Genomic DNA, 25,448 nt, shown 5'->3' with positions numbered 1-25,448 from the left:
GCCCGTAAACATTTAGAGGACCGAAGCAGCCGAAGACTCATAATGCAATGAGGTCCGAAGTATTGATTTTGTGCAATGCCTTGTATTATACGAGGGTCATTCACTAAGTTTTGTCACTGGGCTCAAATTCTTTATCGTGTATAAAGATGTTTTCTATTTCAAACTTTCACAGCAATTCCTCTCTACCGAAAAGCAATTTTTGTGATCACTTTGTCCACTATCGAAAAGCTGTAAAAAGTCTTCTTTTGGAATCTGTCGCAAACATGGATAACATGGATTGCGCGCCAAGAGAATTCCTAGACGTATGTTCATTCACCAGAAAGTATTTTCTAAAGGCTGGGAAACAGAAAGAAATTGAAGGGACTTAAGTCAGGAGTAAAATGCGGATGGTTTACAAATTTAAAATTTTCAAACAACAAGAAAGTCTTAACAATCTCGCTTTTGTGACAGGAGGCATTCTCATGTGTAAGATGGACTCTTGACCATCCTTTGCTTGGACGTTTCTTATTGTAAACGACCTTCCTTGTCCAGTACATATTTTATGTAGAAATGCCTATTCAACAACTGTTTAAATGAAAGTAATGAAAACTGCATAATCTTCTTTGGTTGGTATAGACCCTGTTATGAGGCTAAAACATATGAAACCTGTTAGAAAAAAGACTATGACAGATTTTGTATGTTTTAAGTTCAATGGCTCTTTAAGTGCTGTTTCATTTGCTCCTTAGTAAGCAAATTGGTTCCTATTTGGGCAAACGCCTTGTCAGAATAGAATTTATACCTTATGATTACCGCTAACCTTGCATCCAATGCAGCAATGTTAGCCTTTGTAACCGCGGTTGTTGACCTACCTAAACAGTAGTCATCTTTGACAGACAATCCCCAAGCTCTGAAGGCATGACCCACCTTAAGAGTATGTGCTTTCAAACAGCTCAAGGTCTATATATCGAACAATTCATTAATATGTTTTAAGCTATATCAAGCATAAGGACGATATTCCATTGGTACATGTTTCGTGATCCACGCCCATGATTTGCGTCCGCGACAATATAGCTCAATTCATTTGATTTCATTCTTTTTGTCTGTTTATCATCCGCGTCCGCAATGGCTCCCGTGACGTTTCGCAGGATGAGCGATTATACCGACGCGGAGAGTCAACGTATATGTCTCGTCACGACAAGATTCCTCGAACAAAATTAAATGCTTTATTAATTTCGACTAAAAATAGCAAAAAGGTCATTGAATATTTCGGGAGAACCCACAACTATATGATGCATCGATGGTGTTTAAAAAAACATCTGGTATTCGGTTGCAAAAGAGATAAATATCACAATCCTAACTGATATTTAATGTTTTCGCTTTAAGGGAACACCTCTGAGGTTGATAAGCCTAAAAACATAAAATTTTAATTTTTTGCATGTATCAACATGAGCACATTAAACAGAAATATAAATAAAATATAACTAAGAAAAATAAAGAAAATACATTGAAACTCGTATGTTTGTGCTATTGAGTGAAAAGCGTTTAAATGCTTTTCAATTTTGGGTCATTTTTCACTATAATAATTATAATAACTTTTATGGAAAAATGTAGCGAGCTAATGCTCTGAAATTTTGAAGATAACTTATTAATATAGATCTACATCAATTAGAGCAATAATCTTAAAAATATATTTCCAGTCCCGTCATGTCAAAAAACCTCATTGGGGTCCCTTTAATTATTTAATGGTACAAAATATGTTTTAGTATTACGAAGAAATTATATCATAATCTACAAATAATAATTCTCTATTTGCTGTAATACTATTATTTAAAGAATAGGAGAATTTACTCTGGCGTATTATTTTAATAGTTCAATATTTGACTTTCTTTCCTTGTTGATCTTGTTTATCATATTTTAATTAGATTATATAGTGAACGACCTACTTCATTCTACTTTATGACTGTATTTATTCAAAAAAAAAAGCGAAAGATGTTGCAGCGGTTTGGTGGCTTTATATGGAAGTTCTATCCTTCATTGACTCCTATATTAAACTGCCCTGGTAATATGCTATTATCTAATAGCGTAATCAAAATGTTTCTCTATTTCAGTTTCCATTCATTATCTCCTCAACAGCTGTACAAATTCAACTAAAATTTAAGTTATGTATATGCCACAGGAATACGCTGCTCAAGTTTGAATTTGATCATGTTTTGATTATTTCTTACAGAGTTATCTCTCTTGAACGTTGGAAACAATTTGACGTTTCGCACTCTTACTTTTGTGAAAATGTATGTAGTCATTATCTCGGCTACAAATTTGCCATAAGCAACTTGCAAAAGGTTTACATTAAATAGTTTCATGGTCTTGAACTGTGTATAAAAATGGTTTGAGTTAACATTGAATATTTTAAAGGCTTTAAACTTAGAATAAAAACAAAATAGTTTATGGAAACAAAATTGTAACCAAACATTATTTTTAATAACATTTGATTTGAAATTTTTGCTGCATGCGGGGCATAAATGCATGACGACAATTTTCTAGTTAACAGTTGACCTTGAAAAAAAGATGTACCAACGTGTCAAAATAATGGAATTCATATTTTACAAATATTTGATATAAATTGGAAATTAATTGAATAGTTATGTAAATAAATTGTACCAAAGATTCCTATATTCAGTGGTTTCAGACAAAAATAATTCATAGAAATTTAACAACTAACTCACTTTTATTCAAAATGAAAATTGTTAATAGTAAAATGTGTTCTTTTTGAAAATGCATTCATTGCATTTGTTGCATTTTTTTCGAAATGCCCAATTCAGTCTTTATTGCAATCACTGAAATACAGTATAGATTATTTTGAAGATAGTAATTTTAATTGTAAATCATTTATTTTATGTTCTGAAGTAAATGATTTTAAATATGATATTTTGTTTTTAGAATTGAAAAGATATATATAATTGTCAAAGGGAGAAACATGTTACCTACATTAACTGGTTTTAGAAATAGTCTTACATTGGCGTGGAATATTTACAAAAATAAAAAATTGATAAATCATGTCAATGAAGGGTGTCAAATTGTTAGAACTTAAATTAACTAACAGGGCTACAGTAAATTTACATCAAACCAATGTTGTTTGTTTGAATTTTTTTGCATAATACATAATCATATATAATTTTTTGACTTAAAACATATTATATAACAAGAGGGCCATGATGGCCCAAAGTCGCTCACCTGTATAGGCCCCCCAGAGCGAGCCAGTTTAAACCCAAGGACACCCATTAGAAGATATTTCATGCCAAACATCTAAGGTCTAGCTTATTGGGTTTTTTAAAAGAAGATTTTTTATGTATATATATATTATATATATATATATATATATATATATATATATATATAATATATATATATATATATATATATATATATATATATATATATATATATATATATATATATATGTATGTATGTGTGTGTGTGTATGTATATATATATAAACTTTCATATATACACACACACCAAAAAATGCAATACCCCAGGGCTCTTATTTGAACGAACATGGTAGACATCCATTAGAACATGTTTCATGCTAAATATCTTAGCTGTAGCTCTTTGCATTCTTTAAAAGAATTTTTTTTAAGTTTTTACTATATGCATATAGGGAAAATCAATGACCCCCTGGGGCGGGGCCAATTTTGACCCCAGGGCTTTCATTTGAACAATCTTGGTAGACACCCATTAGAAGATGTTTCATGCTAAATATCTTAGCTCTAGCTCTTTGGGTTCTTTAAAAGAAATTTTTTATAAGTTTTTACAATATACATATAGGGAAAGTCAATGACCCACAGGGCGGGGCCGATTTTAATTCTAGTAACAAAATTTGAATAACTTTGGTTTTGGACCTATAGATGATACCATAGACCAAATATCAAAGCTCTAGGCCATTTACTTTCAGACCAGAAGATTTTTCAAGTTTTCACTATATGTATATAATGAAAATCAATGACCCCCCTGAGGGCTGGGCCAATTTGACCCGAGGGCCATTATTTGAACAATCTTGGTAGAGGTCTACCACACAATGTTTCATGCCAAATATCTTACCTGTAGCCTTTGCCAATTCAGAGAAGATTTTTTTATGTTTTACTATATACATATTAGAAAAACCTATGACCCCCCGGGGCGGGGCCAATTTTGACACTAGGGACAAAATTTGTACAACTTTGGTATTGGACCTTCAGATGATACCATAGACCAATTATCAAAGCTCTAGGCCATTTACTTTCAGACCAGAAGATTTTTCAAGTTTTCACTATATGTATGTAATGAAAATCAATGACCCCCCGGGGCGGGGCCAATTTTGACCCTAGGGCCATTATTTGAACAATCTTGATAGAGGTCTACTACACAATGTTTCATGTCAAATATCTAATCTGTAGCCTTTGCCAAATCAAAGAAGAAGATTTTTTTAGATTTTACTATATACATATAAGGAAAAACCTATGATCCCCCCCGGGGCGGGGCCAATTTTGCCACTAGGGACAACATTTGAACAACTTTGGTAGAGGACCCATAGATGATACCATATACCAAAAGTCAAAGCTCTAGGCCATTTACTTTCAGACCAGAAGATTTTTCAAGTTTCCACTATATGTATGTAATGAAAATCAATGACCCCCCGGGGCGGGGCCATTTTTGACCCTAGGGCCATTATTTGAACAATCTTGATAGAGGTCTACTACACAATGTTTCATGCCAAATATCTAATCTGTAGCCTTTGCCAAATCAGAGAAGAATATTTTTTTAGATTTACCTATAGACATATAAGGAAAAACCTATGACCCCCCGGGGCGGGGCCAATTTTTACACTAGGGACAAAATTTGAACAACTTTGGTAGAGGACCCATAGATGATACCATATACCAAAAATCAAAGCTCTGGCCCATGTACTTTCAGACAAGAAGATTTTTTAATTTTGTGTTTTTAGAAATCCTTTTCTGGCCCTGTGACCTACATATGCAACAGACCGGAACCATTTGAACAACTTTGAAAGGGGACCACCCAAGGATCATTTCTGTAAAGTTTGGTTGATGTGCAGTCATTGGTTTCAGAGGAGATGTTGTTTATGTGAAAAGTTGACGACGCACGATGCACGACGCACGACCACGGACGACGGACACAGGGCGATCACAATAGCTCACCCTGAATGGAATATTTGAATATAATGTATATCATAATTATATTATTTTTATATTTATTTATGACTAGATGATGATTGTAATATTATGTAGATATCATGTAAGGTGACAGGGGGTGACCCCAACACTCTTATACCTATTACGAGGTAAATAAACGGGGTTACCCAGTCCGAGACTAAAAAAACACTTGACCTTTAATTGGAACCGTGACCTTTGGGGAAGCAACTCAATTATTGCGCTTTGCACATCGTCTCAAAATGGTTATCACTTGTGCCAAGTTATTTCAAAACTGTTAGCGGTTTAAAAGGTATGGTACGTACGCAAATGTGTTACGAACGGTCAGACGGACGGACGAACGGTGGTCATTCTTAAAATACCCTCTACACTTTGCGGCAGGGGGTTAACAGAGCACTGTTTGCGATGTTATTGTCCGTCTCGTAAGGGAATCTATCAATATCATATATTTTTAAAGTTTTTGGTAAAATATCAATGAAGAAAAGGGGTATAACTCTGATAATATTGCTTTCAAAAGCATGTCCCTGGTTTTACAACAGTTACTGCTTTTTATAATGATACGCAAATAATCCAAGTTTCGTTCTAATACCCCTCCTAAAATATTTTAATATTGGGCTACATTGAAGTTTTTGCATAACCACACCTACGACGACGACAATAACGCAGCAATTATCATAGCTTATCTTTCTTTGTAAAAAACGAGCTAACATAAGAAGCATAATTACCACACTTCCGTCTATCCATCCATATATTTCAAGTTTCATAAACAAAATCAGTATTTTATGAGTTATCGCACTATATTGCTATTATATTTGCCATCAAAAGCCGAAACAATTGAAAATGCTGCAGACTCGGTTTGGTTTAGCATGTTCAAGGGCAGTAATAGAAAGTTACCGTTCACGACCCCTAGCACCGGCTTAAGCAGAATTAATAGTACATTTTGAATTTAGAAACATCCGCAGATGTGATCATACGGTGGTTATAATGGAACCTTCATCGTGAAACTTTCGTGCCATTCCATGGCAATCGGCGTATGGTCCCAAAGTAAAAGAATGCGTGTGCCCTAAACGAGCAAACAATGGGCGGAACTAAACAAAATGGATTTTGTTCCTACAGCAACTAGATAGGAATAAATAAATGAAAGTGCATACTCGCCATACTGTTATTTATCAATATTTTAAGTTTTATAAAAAAAATACATTCAGCGATTTTTCATGAGATTTAGTATTTATGGACGGACGGGCGTTCAACAGTAGCTGTCTATGTTATTTTCTTTGATCTGAACCATCCCATAAGCAACATTTTTTCCACAAAAGTACAAGTTTGTAAGTAATGAACACGGATATTCATCACATAATGTCATTTGAGTCCGTACGGACAGACTGACGGACAGATAAACCTCACGAGAGGTCATACATTGGACACCTCTTTGTTTAAAAATACCAAATAAGACCCTAAAATATCCAACAATTCTGACGGATGGAATGGAATAAAATTTACTGTTATATATTGTTCTTAGTACCCAACAAGTTTCCTCTCATTCACCCTGATAAACAAACAGACAGATGGACAGACGGCAAACCTATATGCAATATCTTTTGCAATAATAAATTGAAATAAATTGTTGACCTCGAACTGTTTTTTCCATAGTTTAACTCTTTCCTTTTCTGTAATATTCAGTCTGTATCTTGTAAAAGACAAACAATTAGGTTTATTTGCCGTTAGTCCAAATTCAATGTACTTCCCGTTTGAATCTATATGATAAAAGAGAGAAAAAAGAAATTGCAACAATATAAAATAAGATGCTAAAATTGTAAAGGAAAATAGAAATAATGTTGGAACGCCAGTGGAATGGAGCTGTTTACATAAGTTGTAGAATGATGCATATATAAATCGTCTTTACTTCATTTAAGAGAGCAAAAAATTTAAATATGACATCAAGTTTCAATAAGAAATCACTGTGGCTGTAAATGACGCCCGTAAGAAGGTTTATAACCCCGGCGGAACGGTGGTTCTAGATATAGAGAATGAGTTATTTTGCCTAAAATATATCTAACATAAGGATCCTATGTCATCTCACACCTGTAAAATGCCCCCAGTCGGACTGTTTTTTGTCGACTAAGTATTTTCTTTTTTTAAAATCGTTAGAATATAGAAAAATAATGTAGCGCACCAAAGATTAGCTTTAGTACTTGATATAAAGTTATACTCTCTGATTTAAGCCTAAAACGGAATAAGTTTGTTTAGTGAAAAAATTGTTTTCAAGCCTGAACTAGGCAGTAAAACAAGTACTTAATCCTCTCTTTAATGTGCTACATTACAATTTTTTTTGATTTTCTAACAATGTCTTAGAATAAAAACACATTTTACCTTCGAGTCGACGGAAAGTTTAGAGAAAAACAGACGTATTGGAAGCATTTTGCAGGTGCGGTATGACGTAGTTATCAAGCCCCCATATCTTTGCCTCTAAAAAATCAAATTATTTGAAGACACCAAGACATGATTTGGGTTTTGAGTTGATGATATATCTTACTACAATGCATTTTATCCAGAAATATATCAAATTTTACAGACTGATCAGCACTAAATTGTATGACAAAGTAATAAAATACTTTTACCTTCCGTAAGTGCAATCTGTTGATCTGAAACAAAATGAACCAGAACAAAATGAAAAAACAAAATTTCGAAAAAATAAATTTTAATCTACAGGAATATGCAATTGGGTTATAACTATAAGGCTTAAGTGTAGTAGCAACTTTTGAAATTAATAACTGCAAAAAATTTCCTAATTACGTTTCTTTATTTATTTCAATGATAAAATAACAGTACAGATTTGGACGATTCATCTGACATTAAAAAATATTCAAATAATTGTTATGCTGATTTAAGTACGTTTATAGTCATATTATGGCAGTCTGTCCTCCTAATTGACTTTTCTTAAAAAAGAACCAGTAAAACCAATTTCTCCGTTAGTCAATCGACACTCAGTGTGTGATATTAAAATATGATTTCATAACGAATTCTGAGCGAGATTACCGACAGTTAGTTAGACATTCAATTTTATCAATGTCGATCTAGACAATTCAGCTCAACATTCGATATTTGTTAGTTTTAGATATTATTTCAAATAGTTCAAATGTTGCCCTAGACAGTCATCAATCAGTTGACCTTCAAAATTCTATTACTATAAAAACACACATTTTAAATATATTTAATATTATTCAACCGTCGTTCAGCTCAAAATTAGATTTTCACAGATGTGTCATTTTTTTTATCGAATGCTGTACTAATCATTCTTCATTTTGTCTAGACAATCCAAATTTTTGAATATCAGTCCTTCAGCTGGACTTTCAAATATTTCTAATTTTGGCTTAGCAAAAGCTTTCATCTATACTTTCGTGTTACATATGATATATCTCTTCTATAACGTACTCACATCTTGAAAGTTAACAATCAGCTAAAACTTCAAATTTTACCAATTTCGAGTTAGAAAATTTAACAATTAGCTCTGAAATTATTATATATTTGTTGCTGCTTTCATATAAACATAATAAAGGAAAACAACACACCTCTGATGAAAATATAATAGCTTATCTTCGAATACGATACGTAACTATAACGCTCCTTGATAATGTTCTTACAACCGTCCCATATATTGTTGTTAACAATAATTCAAAATAGTTTCTACATAGCATGTGATTATTTCATATCAATGATAAAGATAAAATGCTTGATTAAGGAACATTTTACAATGAAGATACACCTCATTATTGTCAGATGTTGAAATTTCTTTTAAAGACTAAAGAAAACCCAACAAAGTAAGTTTCAGTGTTCTGCAATGGTGTAAAGATACGTTAATAATATTTGTATATTTTTGTCACCGACGAATAAAACCAGCAATTGTTAACATTAATGTAACGTTTTCATTTACATATTGGTATAATGGGTTAAAAGTAAAAGCGTACATATAAAAGTTAAAACGTTTTCAAGCAATATAGGTTCAGAATTCATTATTAAGAGCGGAGAGATAAAAGCAGGTCTTTGATATGAATGGATCACAGAAGACCATCAAATAACGCTAAGACCGTACAGTCCATGAATAGGTAGATATACATGGCGTCAAACTCGATCACATAATGAGAAAGGGGTAGACTGGCAACGGATCTTATTATTCAGAGGTAAATAGTAACAAACACGTTTGTGTTATTTAAATTGTCTTATTAAAAAAAACTTCTTTATTGGAATTAAGATATTTCGTGTTGATGATAATACCCGCGTCATTTGATAACACTTTCAGATGTTATCATTCATTTTGCAGACCCTGGGATGAACGTTATACGAAAGAAGCGACCGAAAATGTATGACAACATCAAAGGCGCACTGCTTCACTTACACAACGTGCATTGAAAAATGATGCAGATTGAACTAATCTGTTAGGGTTCGTGAGTGTATGTCATCCTCCCATCTCACCGGACTTAGCGCTTAGATTTACACGTTTGAGGATCATTTTGAAACATAAACGTGCGCTGCGGATCATTACCATATGGTATATGATTTTTTAACCCTAAAACAACATTATTAGACAGAAATTTGTCTTATTCTTCTTTTCATATTTACTGCTAACACTGCAAACAATAATAATCTTCTCTGCTTGAAATTCTATGCAAGATATCACGAATTTAATGGATATAATTTTTGTTCTGTTCCAGACGCCCTGTAATGCTGTCTGGAACATGTGGTTATACACTTATAAACCATAAAATAACTTATAATATACCTTTTTACAAGTTGAACTAGAATGATAGTCGGAACCTTACCTTTCTTCACCATGGCATTAATAATTTTAGTATGCGCTCCATCAATGGCTTCTTCTACATCTATATACACGAGATGCTGTAGGCATATTGGTATAGAACATGGCTCAATCCGTATAGGTATGAGATTGTACTGTCCGTGTACTCGTAAATTAAATGCCTTGTCAATTTCATCGATACAATAACAACTATTTTCTAATTCCTCAGATAGAACAATGAGCATATTCATGCTTTTCTCTATTCCATCATACATATTGTCAGTAATTGACCTTCCCGGAATGAAATCTCTCTCAAAGTAGCAACAAACGACTCCTTCTTTCTCCAAATTTTGAACAATTTCTGCAACAGTACACAAAGAATTCCTTTCATAACAAACAAATAAGTGATATTTCTTGTTAGGCGGTAAATCCGGTATACGAGAAGAAATTTCCATATTCACGTTTATATATTCAATCATAGACTCAACATTACAAATTGATTTTTAAAGTGCTTTCAAATGGAAATACTACCTTATGTCACGAACTAATGAATTTGTATGAAGTAATTACTGCACAAAAATATCAAATATCAATGGACTGTTCTATGCAACAACACAAATATTTACCCAATAATTAAACGTGCATAACTTCCACTTGTGATCTCGCTTCAAAATGATAGGTCTTATATTAATAATCATTGCGTCTACAAATGTAAGTATTTTCTTATATATTATAGTTTATTTACAGATAAATGATAAAGTTAGAGTTAAATGAGTTAACTTAGAGTTTGTTCTGTTTATTTGTTTGTCGTGATATTTAAAATGATAAGTTATTAACGCTATATAGATAATACTAAATTGCAGAGGTTCTATATTGATTCATATAATATTCGTACTCGGATATGACTTATTTGCATTTGTTTCTGCCATAATTTTACACATATGACTGTAATACTTTATATCTATTTACCATACAGATAAGCAGTAAAAATAAATAAAATTACTGGGGTTTACATGTTACCTTATTTCGTCATTTCGTTTTTATTCAGCATCACTTTCCGTTCATTATCACACATTATAGATTTATAATTGAAGAATGCAGGAAAATTTTGAATTTGGTTAAGGTCCGATATTTTTTACCAGAGTTATGCCCCTTAAAGAAGTATTTGTCGGTTTCCGTTCATTATCTCTCCGTCGGTTGAACAATCGCAACTTAAATTTTACATTTGGATACGTCAGGTCAAGTTTGAATTTGGTCATGGCTCAATGATTTTTGGCAGGGTTATACCCCTTAAACTTTGAAACAAGAAATTTTCAGTTACCATTCATTCTCTCCGCAAGAGTTGTATAAATTCAAACCAAATTTGACATAGAGATACATAATAAAGTGCACAGGTAAAGTTTGAATTTGGTCATAATTCGATTATTTATTTTGTAGAGTTATGCCCATTCAATTTAAAAAAGAAATTTTCAGTTTCATTTATAATCTTCCCATCAATTTTATTCATTCATCTTAAAATTGAGATAAGGACATGTAATAGAAATTCTCAGTTCAAGTTCAAATCTGGTCATGGTTCAATAATTGATGCCTGAGTTATACCATTTTAACTTGAAAAAAAAATAATTTTAGGTTTTATTAATTATCTCCAAAACAATTGTATACATTCAACTCAAATTTAATATATATGGAAATTTCATAAAAATGCGCAGGTCTAGTTCGAATTTGATGGCCCGATGATGTTTGACAGAGTTATGCCTTGAAAGTTATTGCAGTTTCCGTTCATAATCACCAATGATATACGCATACGTCAAAGGAATGCGCAGGTCAAGCTTGAATTTGGTCATAGTTAAATGATTTGTGGCCAGAGGAATGCCTTTTTCATTTTCAGTTTCCGTTAAATATCTCCCCAATAATTGTATACATTCAACTTTTCAACTCAAATTTGACATTTGGAAACGTTAAATATATGAACAGGTCAAGTTCGAATTTGGTCATGACCCGTAGATTTTTGACATAGTAATTCCGCTTGAAGATTTTTTCAATTTATGTTCAATATGCCCCTGTAATTTTTTAAAAGGCATTTATAGTTTTCTTTCATTATCTCCCAAAATATTGAACACATTCAACTCAAAGTTTACACATGGATACGCAATGAATTATTCAGGTCAAGTTTGAATTTGGTTATGCTTCATAATTTTTGGCAGAGTAACTTTAACTTTGATTTTTTTAAATAATCAGTTGTCGTCCAATATCCCCTTAACAGTTGTAAACATTCAACTCAAATTTGACATACATGTATATACAGATACGTCAAAGGAATGAACATGTCAAGTTAAAATTTTGTCATGGTTCCTCTTTAAAAAAGGGGACATTTTCAGGTTTAGGTTCATTATTTCTTCAAGAGTTGTATACATTCAATTCAAATTTTAAATATGGATATTGCCAAAGAATGAGCAGGTCAAGTTCCAATTTGGTTGCGATTCGATTTTTTTAACAGAGTTATGCTCCGTTAACATAAAAAGAGTAAGGTATCTTTCATTATCTCCCAAACAGTTGTACACATTCAAATAAAATTTGACATTTGATATGCCAAAGAAATGCACAAAAAGTTTGAATTTGGTTATGGTTCGATGATTTTTGGTATGCCCCTTTAACTTAAAAATAATAAATGTTCAGTTTCCATTCTTTATCTCCCCTACAGTTATATACATTCAACTCATAAGAATAAGCAGGGCACGTTTAAATTTTTTCATGGTTCTATTATTTTTGACAAAGTATCCTTCTTGAACGTTGGAAAAAAAATTGAAATATCCAGTTTCTTCACTCTTACGTTTGTGGAAATGTATGTTTAAGGTTGAAATTGCATGTGCAGGTATTTAAACAGAAAATACAAGTCAAGTTCGAATTTGGTTTTCGTTCGATGATTTTTTTTTTAAAAGAGTTATCCTTTTTGAACCTAGGAAAATAAAATATTTTCAGTTACTATAATAAGTGACAATATTTTGTCTTCACATAAAGAATCTGTTTTTTTTTTCTTTTATATATTTGCTCCAGAACAGTCTTATTAATTTTACAGATAAGTTAAACAAATGTATAGGTATTCTTGAAGATTCTAAACTAAATATATTTGATAATGGGTGCAAAGATATTATGTTATTTAGTGATTCAAAATGCTCCGACAGGAAGTTTGCAAGACACTTTAGAATGTAATATAAATTCATCCGATATTGGTGGCTATTCAGAATTATTTGCTATAGATGGGGCACACAATGAGAGTTATTATTCTGACGTCAAAACAAACTCTTTCGGTCATGATTTACTTAATTTCTGTAAAACATATATGTTAAAAATTTGTTAATGGACATTTTTGTAATGATGATACGAATAAAGGTGAGTTCACATATATTGGACCCACGGAAAATAGTATTATTGATAATCTCATTGTTTCTGACAATGTTATACAAAATATTACTTCATTGCAAATTGAAACACGTACTGAAACATTCATTTTCCTGTAAGTTTTGAATTAAGATCCAGAATTGGTGTTACTAACAGTGAAACAGAAGTTAGAGTAAAACAAAATAAATTTAGGGTATATTACAATTTTGATGAGGAAAATAGTCAAGGCTATCGTGAATCAAATTTACTTATGAATTAAAAAAAATTATTAGGCGGGTTTTTCAATAATATGTAATCTTTTAGGAAGAATTGTGGTTGGGGGGACCCCACAAAACAGACCAAAGCTTGAGGAAATTGTAAAATATATTAATGATTTTTTTTTAGATTGTGATAGTTGTTTTATGAGAAAAACTAAAATGTACCACACATTGTAAGAAAATGGTTTGGTAAATGCTGTACTGAGTTAAATTATCAGGAAAATAAACGTTTAAGAAATTATAGGGAAGGGACTAAAAGGGGGAAACATTGTTAAGGTTAGCCATGGTAGCAACTTAAACCTCCACTTTAAGAGTATTCAAATAGGCTAAGAATTCGCCTTTGTAAACTAACATTGAAAATTGAAAAGGGGCCCGTGGGTTTAAAATCCCCCAGAAGGGGCCCCAACTTTTTTTCTTTTTCCCTTTTTTTTCTTTTTAACATTATTTTAGTATCCTCTTCTGATCCCTTATGAAGAAAAAAAAGTTTTATTTAAACTATATAATTATTTTAGGATTTTCTTTTTGCTAATAATGCCAAAAATTATATAGCAAATATGGAATACCAGATATTTTCAAAAGTTCGAATAAAATAAAAACTTACACGGTTTTAAAAAAGAAATTTTATATTTTCTCATGATCAACCTAATATACCCTTTTAAGAAAATTTAGGCAAAACTTTCGAAAAACAGACCCTTCAAGTTTTAGGTAAATTTTTAGGGATATTTTGAATTTAAGGCAATTTTAGATAGGGAAATGGTAAAAAATTAGTGTTAAAAGTGGGAAATTGGGTAGGGAAAACATTTTTATACAATTATTAAGAACATTTTGTTTAGAAACAAACATTTTTGGCTTGTGTATTGTGTTACCTGAATGTTATTAATTTGTTTCTTAACCCAATGAGCAATAGAAAAGACATTTTTATAATAATGATTGAAATTACAGATTATTTTACAGTTTACTCATTTCTGAAAAATAAAAGCCCTTCTAATGGCAAAGTCTTAGTTCAGAAATATAATCCATCAACCATAACCACACGGGTAAATTTTATTTAAAAAATTTTGCATAAAGGTGACCTTGGAAGACTATAACTTCCTATGTTGTCAATTTTACAGTTCCTTATTGATGCCCATTACCGCATTGGTCTTACCTTAAATGATTTTAAACTTTGGGGGAAAAAAAATAACGAAAATTGTCAACAAAAAACAGAATTACAATGAAAAACAGTAAAATGATTTGATTTTAAGATGCAACAAAAATATTGAACTATAGGGGTCATCGACTAGTTTTGACCAATCAATATGTGAAATATGAAGACTTTGTGATGAATACTTTTCAAGATAATCAGCGGAGACCATTTTGACATTAAAGGCCCCAAAATCAAATTGTGTCTTCACTAGTTATGATCAATCACTATGTGAAATATGAAGATTTTGTAATAAACAGTTTTCAAGGTAATCAGCGGAAACCATGTGGTCTACGACCGAGAGAAAGACCGACATTAGCTAAACAATATACCCCTCTTCTTCGAAGGCATAAAAGTAACAAAGCTTTTTGGAGAAAGGTACAAACAGAGAAAATGCATGGAAAATTTATTTACACATGTATATAATGGTGATTGTGAAACCATTTTAGGTGATCATGACAGTATTAATGAAGCATCTATTGATAAGATATAGAAGATTTGATTTTAAATGCAGAATTTAATGATGAAGAAATTTTGTATGCCGTTAAATCATAAAGACGTGAAAAAGCCCAGGGGGGGATGATATTTTTCCTAAATTTTCATCACATGTGTTGATATTCTCCAGAAAGGTAAATGGATAAGAAGTCGTCGACTCTAACCCCTCGAACACGGAGACGGTTAAAATATACTTGTATCTAAACCAAAAGAATAACCTTTTATGTTAATATATTTGATAAAATAAGAGAACCTCAAGCAGAATTTCGTGAGAGTTACTATACGACCGATAATGCTTTTGTTCTACCAGCTATTGTAAACAAGCAACTGTCAAAGAAGGTGGTAAACTGTATATGGCTTTTTTGGATTTTATGAAGTGTTTTAATTTAATAAAGAGAAATAAGCTTTGGGCGATATGCCACAGAGATGGTTTTAGATATAATCAGAGATGTTATATTTCCGATCCTCAATGATCGTTCAGCACGACATAAGTGTTGTGATTGTGGTAATTTAATTAGTTCTTTCTATTTGGCTTTTTTCTTGTTTGGTGGTTCCAGTATTCTTCACTTGAAAACTGTTGAATCACTCTTAAGATATGTGGCCTGCCTTTTGAATTTGTCTTTTGTGGTATTATCTGTGATATGCATGCTTCTTAACCTCTGATCCCCTTTCAAAATTTCATTTAATTTAGTTCTGCCCATTGTTTTTTCGTTTAGGGCACATGCAGTTTTTTACTTGCGGACCATAAGCCGCTTTTCATGGAATGGCACTTAGCGTCACATTGAAGGTTCCGTGATAACCGCCATATGAACACATCTGCGGATGTTTCAAAATTCGAAATTGTACTAGTTCATGTTTAATGTTGAATTCTGCTTAATCTGGTGCTAGGGGGCGTGGGCGGTAGATTGCACTTTACAGTACCGTCCATGAACAGGCTCAATCAAACCGAGCCTGCAACATTTTCAATTATGTTGTGTTGGACTGACTTTCTAAAGGTATTCTTATTTTCTCTTTTTTAAAAAGAAGTTGTATTCAGTAATAGTTAGTTTTTAAAGTTTTGTACAACAGAGCAGTTTGACTGTCATGTAGGTCTAAAGCAGCATTGTCTAGCTTATCCAATACTTTTTTGCTATTTTTAATAATGAATTTGAAAAGAAAATAGAAAACTGTCATCTCATGGGTATTCATCTGTTTGGCATTATCATTCGCAGTTGATTTAGCCCTGACTTCAGAAATTGTTAATGGACTTTAGAAATTGTTTGATCTGTTAAAAAATTATGTGATGAAGTTTGTCAAGTTTAATCCTATCAAAACTAAAGTTATGATTTTTGAAAAGGGAAGTAAATTAAGTATGCATAAAAATGTTTTTTTTAATATAACAAATTAAAACTGTATCAAAGTTTTCATTTGTAGGTAACACTTTCACAAGCAAAATGTCTTTTCCTTAAATGTATCAAAGCTAAAAGAATTCTTATATTCATTCTAAGCAAATTGTATGGGTATGGAAAACTTCCAAAACATGTATTTTCCGATAACTTTGATACAAAAATCAGTCCATTTTTGTTATATAGGTGCGATATATGGGGTGCTAGAGAGCAAAATTCATTGGATCCACTCAAAACTAGAAAGTGTCCATAGGACACGGGTGCCACCACACTTGACTGTTTTGTCAATCAATGACCCTAGGTCAAATATTTTTGGCCGCATGTGCCACAAGTTGAAAACTAAAAATATTTTACTAAATAAAGGGCAAGAACTTTACAAATACTGAATAAATCCACAAGAGCCGAAAAGGAACAAGTTGAAAATGGCAAATTTATACTACCGAAAGTCAAGGGCAATGACTTTAACAGAACAGAACAGAAATTTTATTAAAATCTGGAAACAAAGTGATCCCTCGGAAGCATTAATCACAACAAAATTACAAGAGAATTAAAGACTTGTACAAAGTACATCATCCAAAATACATTATTTTCACATATATTTTAGCTGCATGATAATTTACAAACAAAAAATGTTTATCACATTTTACGTATTCAACAGTTTCATAATAAAATATAAGTAGATAAACTTATAAACAAACAAACAACATGCATATAGCTATGGAAAAAAAAGATGTGCATTTACTGTATACTTTTGTAAATAAATATGATAATTATAAATATTATTGGAATGGAAACAAATCATTTGAAGAATGAACATTGATTTAATTCAGACATTATTAGTTTGACTTAAGAATAAAAATAGCGTCTACAGTGGATCTTCCCTTACGAAATCCGAAAACTGTGCATCCCCGAAATAGTGTTGTGTTCATTACAAAATCTTTTCGATTCGTCTATTTATAACTGTAGTAAATAATTTGACAAGCAACTTACAAGTGTAATGCCTCTGTAATTATTACCGTCATTTTTGATTCCCTTTTTATGCAGAGGGATATAAATACCTTCGGTCCAATTTATCAGGAAAACAGCCTGAGTTTAAATACAAATTAAATAACTCTTCAAATATTGAGGACGATAAATATCAATACTTTCTATAAAATATTCGTTGAACTTAAATAAACAATCATTACCATAGGCTTTATTACGCTTCAGTGATTTAACAGCCGATATAATTTCAGAACAAGTAATAGGCTCGTCTAATTCAGGAAAAATTTCATTAGTAATTGTTGAATCATTATATTTTCACAAAACTCCTCAGCTTTAGCGTTGTAACACTAAAAAAAGTCACTACTTAAACTAGAAAAATATTCTCTAAATTGTTCTAAAGTTATTTTACTATCAACCTTTCCTGTTCGTTTTTTTTTTAAATTCCAAAAATATTCTGGTTTACTCTTTTTCAAATTTTCTATTTCTTTCATTTTCTTTCAATAGAACATATTTTTCTTCTTTGTAATAACAGATTTATAAGCAGATTTTTTTTTATGATTACACAAAATTACTCTATTTTTATCCGTTTTACAACAATTAAATGATTTTAACGATTCTAAATATACGTTTCGTGCATCGATACAATCCTTATCAAACCATTCTGTGTGCTTCATATATTTTTCTGCATCATAATAATGAACATTTCTATATTGCAAATTATAAGAAACAAGAAACATGGCAATGCCACGAAACCAGGTTTTCAAAAATGTTGTTCTGATTCTATACTATAGTATGAATTTTGGAATGAAGATTGCTATGAATATTCAAAAGATTATAACATGACATGAAGGAAAAGGGTAATATTCATGAGAATACATGATAATGAGTAGGAATGTAAATTTCGGCTAACAAATACTGTCTGCAAGGAGTATACTTAATAATGAGACAACAATAGACAAACAAATTGAGTTAAATGAAAGCAAGTTTTTGAGAGGCAAGGGTTCTATAGATGTTTTAGTACAATCATTGAGACATCAACACTGCTGAAAACATTACATATAGAAATATATTAACGCTTGCTCTAAAATTCTTCAAAAAGTTCAAAAAATTTTTTTAAAAATTTTCAAGTTACAAAGTAGACATGAAATAATATATCATATCTTTTTTAAGATTACCTCCAAAGATGATATGACCTTTGACTGCCAAATCAAGTTAAAAAATCATGTTAAACAGGATTTTCAATGTTAATGTCACTGTGACCTTGGGACCTTGGAGCCAGCCATGCGGAACATGCGTTTTCTGCACGTCATCTTTGATGTGGTAAACATTTGTCTGAAGTTTCATCAAAAATTCTTCAAAGGGTTGAAGAGTTACAGAGCGGACACAATTTCGTTTTGACGCCCGCCCGCCCATCCGCCCATTCCGCCCAGCCGCCCATCCGCCCATCCGCCCGCCATACCCCAATCTAATAACCAGGATTTTCAAAATGGAAAACCTGGTTAAAAAGAGGATCTGCAACACTCCGCATTATATCTGTAAATCTATTCGATGCATCATTAACAGACAATCTAATGTATTAACAATAGTATTAAAAACAGGTAAATTTACAATTATGCCCGAACGAAATTGTTGCCTGAAATCATTGTCCCACTTAAATTTAATCTCAGAATGACCTTGCATTATTATCGTGCGTATTATTTTTCATACAGGTGACAAGAGTCAACGGGGAAATTAGAATACACTCCATTCATTAAAATGGATGTATAGAAAAAATCCACTGATCTCGTGTGCAATGAAAAATTGCGTTTCGTTGCCATAATACATTTAATCAACAGATAAAAACCGTTATGCAGGATTTAAAAAAAAAGTATAAAGTTACTTTTAGTAGTTCCCGAATATGGCCATTGATAATAAGTAAAAATGATGATTTACAAAAGTCTAACAGTTTTTAATATCCATATTTTTTATGTTTACCATCTATTTGTGGACCTGCATGAGGTACTATCGGGTTCATAAATCTAATATCATTCAATGTCTTTGTTTACTTTATTATGTTACAATTGAAATCAATTTTAATGCCTACCCCTACTGTTAAAGTCAATCCAAAAGATATATATAGAAACCAAGCATTTCATAAGTAAAAAACATCATTTTCTTTTCTTGATCGTTTTCAAAATTATTTTAAATGTCAATGTATTTAAAAGTATTTAAAAGTTTTATAACAGGTGGGAATTTTTTCGCCCCCCAAATATATACACCACACAAATATATCTTTCATCAACATTTAAATAAGTACGATCTAATTTCAACCAAATAATTGTATTAAAATGATTCTTGAACAACTTGAATTTCTTCTTTTAAGTATTCTTTATAATAAAGCACTATTTCGCCACTGCATCTGCGCGCATTCTTATTTTGAAACTTTCGAAAAAAGTTATGAGTGTCGTAACCATTAATAGAAATATTACTTTGAGAATTTGTCCATGATTCATATAAGAAACAAATATCATGTTTACTTATAATATTAACAAAATCTTTATTTACTTTCTTATCATTAGTAAGTCCGTGGACATTCCATGAAAGTATCGAAAGTTCATCTCCTTCGCATCCTAAATTGATCGGTCGTCCGTCTATAAATAGTGTATCGTACGCTACCCATGCTCTTTTTCCTTCATCTCGAGCTGCCTTTAATTTGGGGACCAGTTTTCTCCTCTTAGAAATCACTTCCAGTTGGAATCGTTCGTACATTTGAAAATCCGTTCCCTGTAATTTTTTCCATTGTCTGCGCATTTGCTCACGGTCTTTGAAATACGTAAATTTGGCCACAACTGTCCTCTTTTTTCCTGGTAATATATGACCTTGTGATCGGTGTACACGTTCAAATCGGATTTCGTTAACTGTTTCCTTCGAGATCTTCAGGGCCTCATGAAGATGATTCCTTAACATTTGCTTGGAAACTTTCCTTTTGGTTCATTCCCACTTTAATTTTGTCCCCCCGGGTTAAAATTCGAAAAATATGAGGTTTTTTGGGCGCATAGATTGCGACTTTAAAGGGTTTGTTATTTTCATAAACGGGCAACATCACGATTTTTTTCTAATTCATCGGATTTTGTTAGCAAGAAAAAGCTAAAATTTAAATGCCCGGGTTTTTTTCCCATTTTTTTCCTTTTTAAACCCTTTAAACACTTTCTTCACTTTCTTTGCTTTTTTCATAAAAGGGCTAAAACCAAATTTTTTTTTATTTTTTTTCAAATCCTGTTTCCCTTGTTTTTTCGAAATGGTCTAATGCACAAGTTTTTTTCTCCCAACTTAATCCTAACCTTTTTAAAATTTTTTCCCTTTTAAAAACCCCAACATAATGCACTGTTAGTGGGTTTTGTTTATTTTTTTTTCCCCGCCATTTGTCCGCCTTTTCTTATCGTTTTGCCCCGGGCAATTTGTTTTTTTTAAATTTTAAAAAAAACGGGAATTTAAACCCAATTTTGTAGAATTTTTCGCCCCGGGAAGGTCACCAATAGTAGCATTTTTTCATTTTTATAGTACAGCATTTTGTTTGATTTGGGAACTTTCACAAAACTGAAACATTAAAATTTTCTAAAGAAGGGCCTCTCTGTTTAAAATTTTATTTTTCAAAAATTTTCCTTACATTTTTTACGGGGTCATTACCACTGCTTTTTTCTGTTTTTTTTTCTTTTTTTTTCTTTATCACCCATTTTTAATTAATTGTAACCCCACTTTGTTTGTTTTTCAATTTTTTATCCAATTTTATATCAAAAAATATTCCCCACTTTTTTTAAACACTTTTTTTAATTTTCCCGATAAATAAAAAATCATTTTCCCTCAGAAAATTTAAACCCCCATTTTTCACGCACGCACATTTAACAAAACTGAAAAAATCCACATGCTAAGACCCAGGTGCATAGCTACACAGTGATGTTGATCATTATTCCTGTTAAGTTGGTTGATACTAACTCAAGCCCGCAAGGAACAAATAAATAACATAATGAAAGGGTTGTTTTACGAAGTAAAGGGCAATAACTCGAATACTAGATAAATCCGCAAGCGAAACCCAAGGTGCACAACTACACAACTCTAGACTCTAGATCAATTCATGACTCTAGATTAAATAATTTTGGGCTACGCACAACACAAATTGATAATTGCAAATTTTCACTACGTCAAGGACAATAACTCTGCAAATGCTGAATAAATCTACACAAAAATACCCAGGCGCAAGACCACACATGCTGATCAACAATTTAAACTAGAAATGTGTCCATAGGACACGGGTGCCCCCACACTCCACTGTTTTGTCAATCTTATGACTTTAGTTCAAATATTTTTTGTCTACATCATTTCCACAAGTTAAAAAATAGAAATATTTTAGTAAGTCAAGGGCAAGAACTTTTCAAATACTGAATAAATCCTCAAGCAAACCCCAAGGTGTATAGGTACATAGCTGACCAACATTCTTGTAAACTTTCAGACCTGCAGGTCAAATGTGTTTTGAGTTATGCATGAACAAGATGAAAATTGCAAATTTATACTAAGTCAAGGACAATAACTCTGACAAAACAGAATAAATCCACAAGCGAAAACCCAGGTGTACAACTACACATGCTGATCAACATTCCTTTCAAGTTTCATGACACTAGGTCAAATACTTTTTGAGTTACGTTCGACACAAGTCGGAAATTGCAAATTTTTACTGAGTCAAAGGCAATAACTCTAAAAATACTTTAAAAAAAATACCAAGGTGCACAACTACACATGCTGATCAACATTTCTATAAAGTTTCATGACTCTAGGTCAAATACTTTTTGAGCTTCGTGAGACACAAAAGAGAACGGACGGATGGATGGACGGACGGACAAGGGTAAATCTAAATGCCCCCCCCCCTTTAAGTGGGGGCACAATTGTGCATGTAAAAGATATATGTGCCAAGGTCAAAAGAACAATTAATATGACCGTTCATGGGATCATGACTGATATCCTATGTTTATAACAACTCCTAAAAGAGTTATTGGGGTCCGCGACAAAGCGCGACGCCCCTTATGGAATGAAATCAGATTTTGTGAAAGGGTGGCAGCAACTTCTCGGGCCTTTTCGTCGGTCATAAAAGCACATCATTCCAATTGGCATGAGAGTGTTAGGTTATCAAAAATGAAATGTCGCGAACAATGAATAGCGAACTGGAGAATTTCGTAATGCAAACATATTCAAATGAAATTATCTTATCCGTGAATTAATCGCGTTCTGCGTTTTTTTTATTAATCATTATGTAGTACACACAGTGGGTTATTGTGTATTACTGTACTTATAAATAGAATGATGACCTTTACATTGTGAAAGTCCGACAATCTATTTAAAGAAGTAGTTTTAGTTTAACGAAACGGCCATTCGTGTAGCGTTATAGTTATATATAACGAACCGAAGAATTTTGCAGGAAATGATATATGAAAAATAAAACATATTCAAACAACTAATTGCACTTTGGATGTTATAGACCTGTATATTTTAGATAGTATCGTAAATATTGATAGAATTTCAAGTTCCTGTGGAAAAAAAGTATTCTTATCTCTAGCATGCCTACCAAAGTTCATGATGAGCAATGTCTTTCGTCCGCCTATTCATAAATATTATACAATTCTGGGAAAAACCAATTAACCATTGAAAAGTTTATAAGAATATCTTGGCATCAGATGTCTACTAGTTCATCTTCACTTGCTGCATTTGTTGCATGGACGCCCTTTGATGCTTTGCATCAATGCTTTTCTTGTTAAATATTGTTGTAGAAACTCAACGATGGATGTGCAAAGATATGTAAAAATAGTATACAATATGATGAAATGTTTTGATTTCAATGGCCACAGAAATTGGATTATATTTATTAAAAATTTACTTATGAGAAATGGATTTGGGCAAATTTGGTTTGATCAGAGCGTACCCGATGAAAATTATTCCTTCAAAAATTCTCACTTAGACTAAAAGATCAGTATCATCAAACTTGATATTCTGATGTGGGAAATAGTTCTAAAATTTCATTGTATGTACAAAACAAGTTAACTGATGAACATGAAACATATTTGGATTGTGTAACAGTTTAAAAAAAAATAGAAATACACTGGGTAAACTAAAAACCTCTTTACATGACTTAGAAATAGAAAGAGGGATACTAACAGTGAAAGAAATAAATGAATATGCAAACTTTGTAATACTGAGATTGATACTGAATTTCATTTTGTTTTAAAATGTTCCAGATTAAAGAGAAATACAATGCATTTAAATTCTATCAGTCCCCTAATATAAACAAGTTCAATATTTTGATATCATCAAAAATGAAGATATTATAATGAGATTGCATATTGTGCTTTTCAAGAACGTAAAATGTTACTTAATGTTGTTTAAATGTATCATTATATATGTATCTACACTCTCTAGATGGAATATTTCATACATATGTAAAGATGTTTAATTATGTATTAATTATGAATGTATCTCCTCATTCTAGATGGTATATACCATATTGGTATGTTAAATTGTTTGTTTTCTGTCACTTTATATACATTTCTACTAATATTTGTAAAATTGGTATTTGATACTGTATAGTACACTGACACTAGATCATGTTATGTTTGCAATGTATATGTTTTGTTGAAATGGGCCAATGCATTTCAGGTTGTTCGTTCAAGAAACTGCAGTGACACTGAATTATGTCCATTCGATAAACCTTTCTGTAGTGAAGTTGGTTGTATCTTCGAATGTCCAGCTCCCTTTTATATCAATGGAAGCAATTGTGTCTCCGACTGTGGAGAAATGTTTGTTGATGAAAATCGAAACTGCATCTCTGCATGTCCGGAGGGAACATTTTACAAAGAGACACTTAAACAACACGTATGCAAGCCGTATTTAGAAAGAAAATGTGTTATATGCAGCTGGTATGGCATGTTTATTTCTAATGACTCGTGTGTAAATTTCTGTCCTTTAGGATCCAGATATATAGATGAAAATAATTGCGTTTTACAATGTCCAGAGAAGCGACCTTTTATGATTATTATAACTGTTCATGGTTTACCCCATTACAAATGTAGAAATAAATGCCCATCAATGAATGATGGTAGCTTCTGTACAAATGTCTGTCCCGAAAATAAAGTAGTGATAGGTTCCTCGTGTCTTGAGCAATGTCCATCAAATACACCTTATTTAATAACCACAACTCGGGTGTCTGACACAGTGTCCGTATGAATGCCCCTGCTGACGGATATGATAATAAAACATTGTTGTACAATCAAAGTGTCCAGACAAACGGGACCATTTGTGTTGTTAACAATACCTGTGTCGAAAGTTTGTCCGGATTGATTTCCCCTTAACCTATTTCTACAATAAACATACACAACGGGGGTGCTTTGAACATTGTATTAAAGAATGTGGAAGCGATTGAAATACAGATTATAATGATAAAGATGTGTACTTGCTTGTCCATCTCAAAATCTGTTGCTGTGAAAAAAATGCTTGTGCTGATAAATGTCCTATGCATAACTTCTCCTATATGTGCTTGGGTAGCGGGTTGGGAAAAATAATACATGTGGTGAAAAAAACCTGGCGGAAGATTGGCTTCATACGATTTGTGTGAATGAATGTCCTAAATCTATGTTGATCTGGAACAATACCTGTGTGTTTTCATGTTAAATCGGACACTCAACTTTCGGAGAGAGAATGCACTGAAACGTGCCCAGTCGTTAAACCATATCAAACAAAATATAACAA

General features: G+C 32.2%; 2 protein-coding genes across 2 annotated transcripts; one reads left to right on the top strand and one right to left on the bottom strand.

Annotated features, from left to right (window-relative positions):
* Positions 1-6,395: 6,395 nt before the first annotated feature.
* LOC132746035 (uncharacterized) lies at positions 6,396-10,439 on the bottom strand. The gene is made up of 3 exons (XM_060735091.1): positions 10,004-10,439; positions 7,805-7,828; positions 6,396-6,940 (listed from the first exon to the last, which is right to left on the bottom strand). Exons 1-3 carry the CDS (start codon positions 10,431-10,433, stop codon positions 6,702-6,704), a joined length of 693 nt encoding a protein of 230 aa, XP_060591074.1. The 5' UTR covers positions 10,434-10,439; the 3' UTR covers positions 6,396-6,701.
* A 207-nt stretch (positions 10,440-10,646) lies between these two features.
* Positions 10,647-24,920, top strand: LOC132746043 (receptor tyrosine-protein kinase erbB-4-like; the record flags this gene model as incomplete). The annotated part of the gene is made up of 2 exons (XM_060735100.1): positions 10,647-10,689; positions 24,360-24,920. Coding segments are annotated over exons 1-2 (600 nt in total), but the record flags the coding sequence as incomplete, so codon positions are not given.
* Positions 24,921-25,448: the final 528 nt, after the last annotated feature.

This window comes from Ruditapes philippinarum, unplaced genomic scaffold (genome assembly GCF_026571515.1).
Source record: "Ruditapes philippinarum isolate M1 unplaced genomic scaffold, ASM2657151v2 ctg2195_1_1_1_1, whole genome shotgun sequence".
NCBI lineage: Eukaryota > Metazoa > Mollusca > Bivalvia > Venerida > Veneridae > Ruditapes > Ruditapes philippinarum.
The sequence above is the reverse complement of the archived record's forward strand: the minus strand, read 5'-3'. Positions and strand labels throughout refer to the sequence as shown.

Bases quoted from the DNA above. Each gene is read 5' to 3' on its own strand.
- LOC132746035 (XM_060735091.1), bottom strand. From the start codon at position 10,433: ATGGAAATTTCTTCTCGTATACCGGATTTACCGCCTAACAAGAAATAT. The intron at 7,829-10,003 runs GTAAGGTTCCGA...ATTTTGTTTCAG, and splicing joins TAATGCCATGGTGAAGAAAG to ATCAACAGATTGCACTTACG. The intron at 6,941-7,804 runs GTAAAAGTATTT...TTTATCATATAG, and splicing joins ACAGATTGCACTTACGGAAG to ATTCAAACGGGAAGTACATT.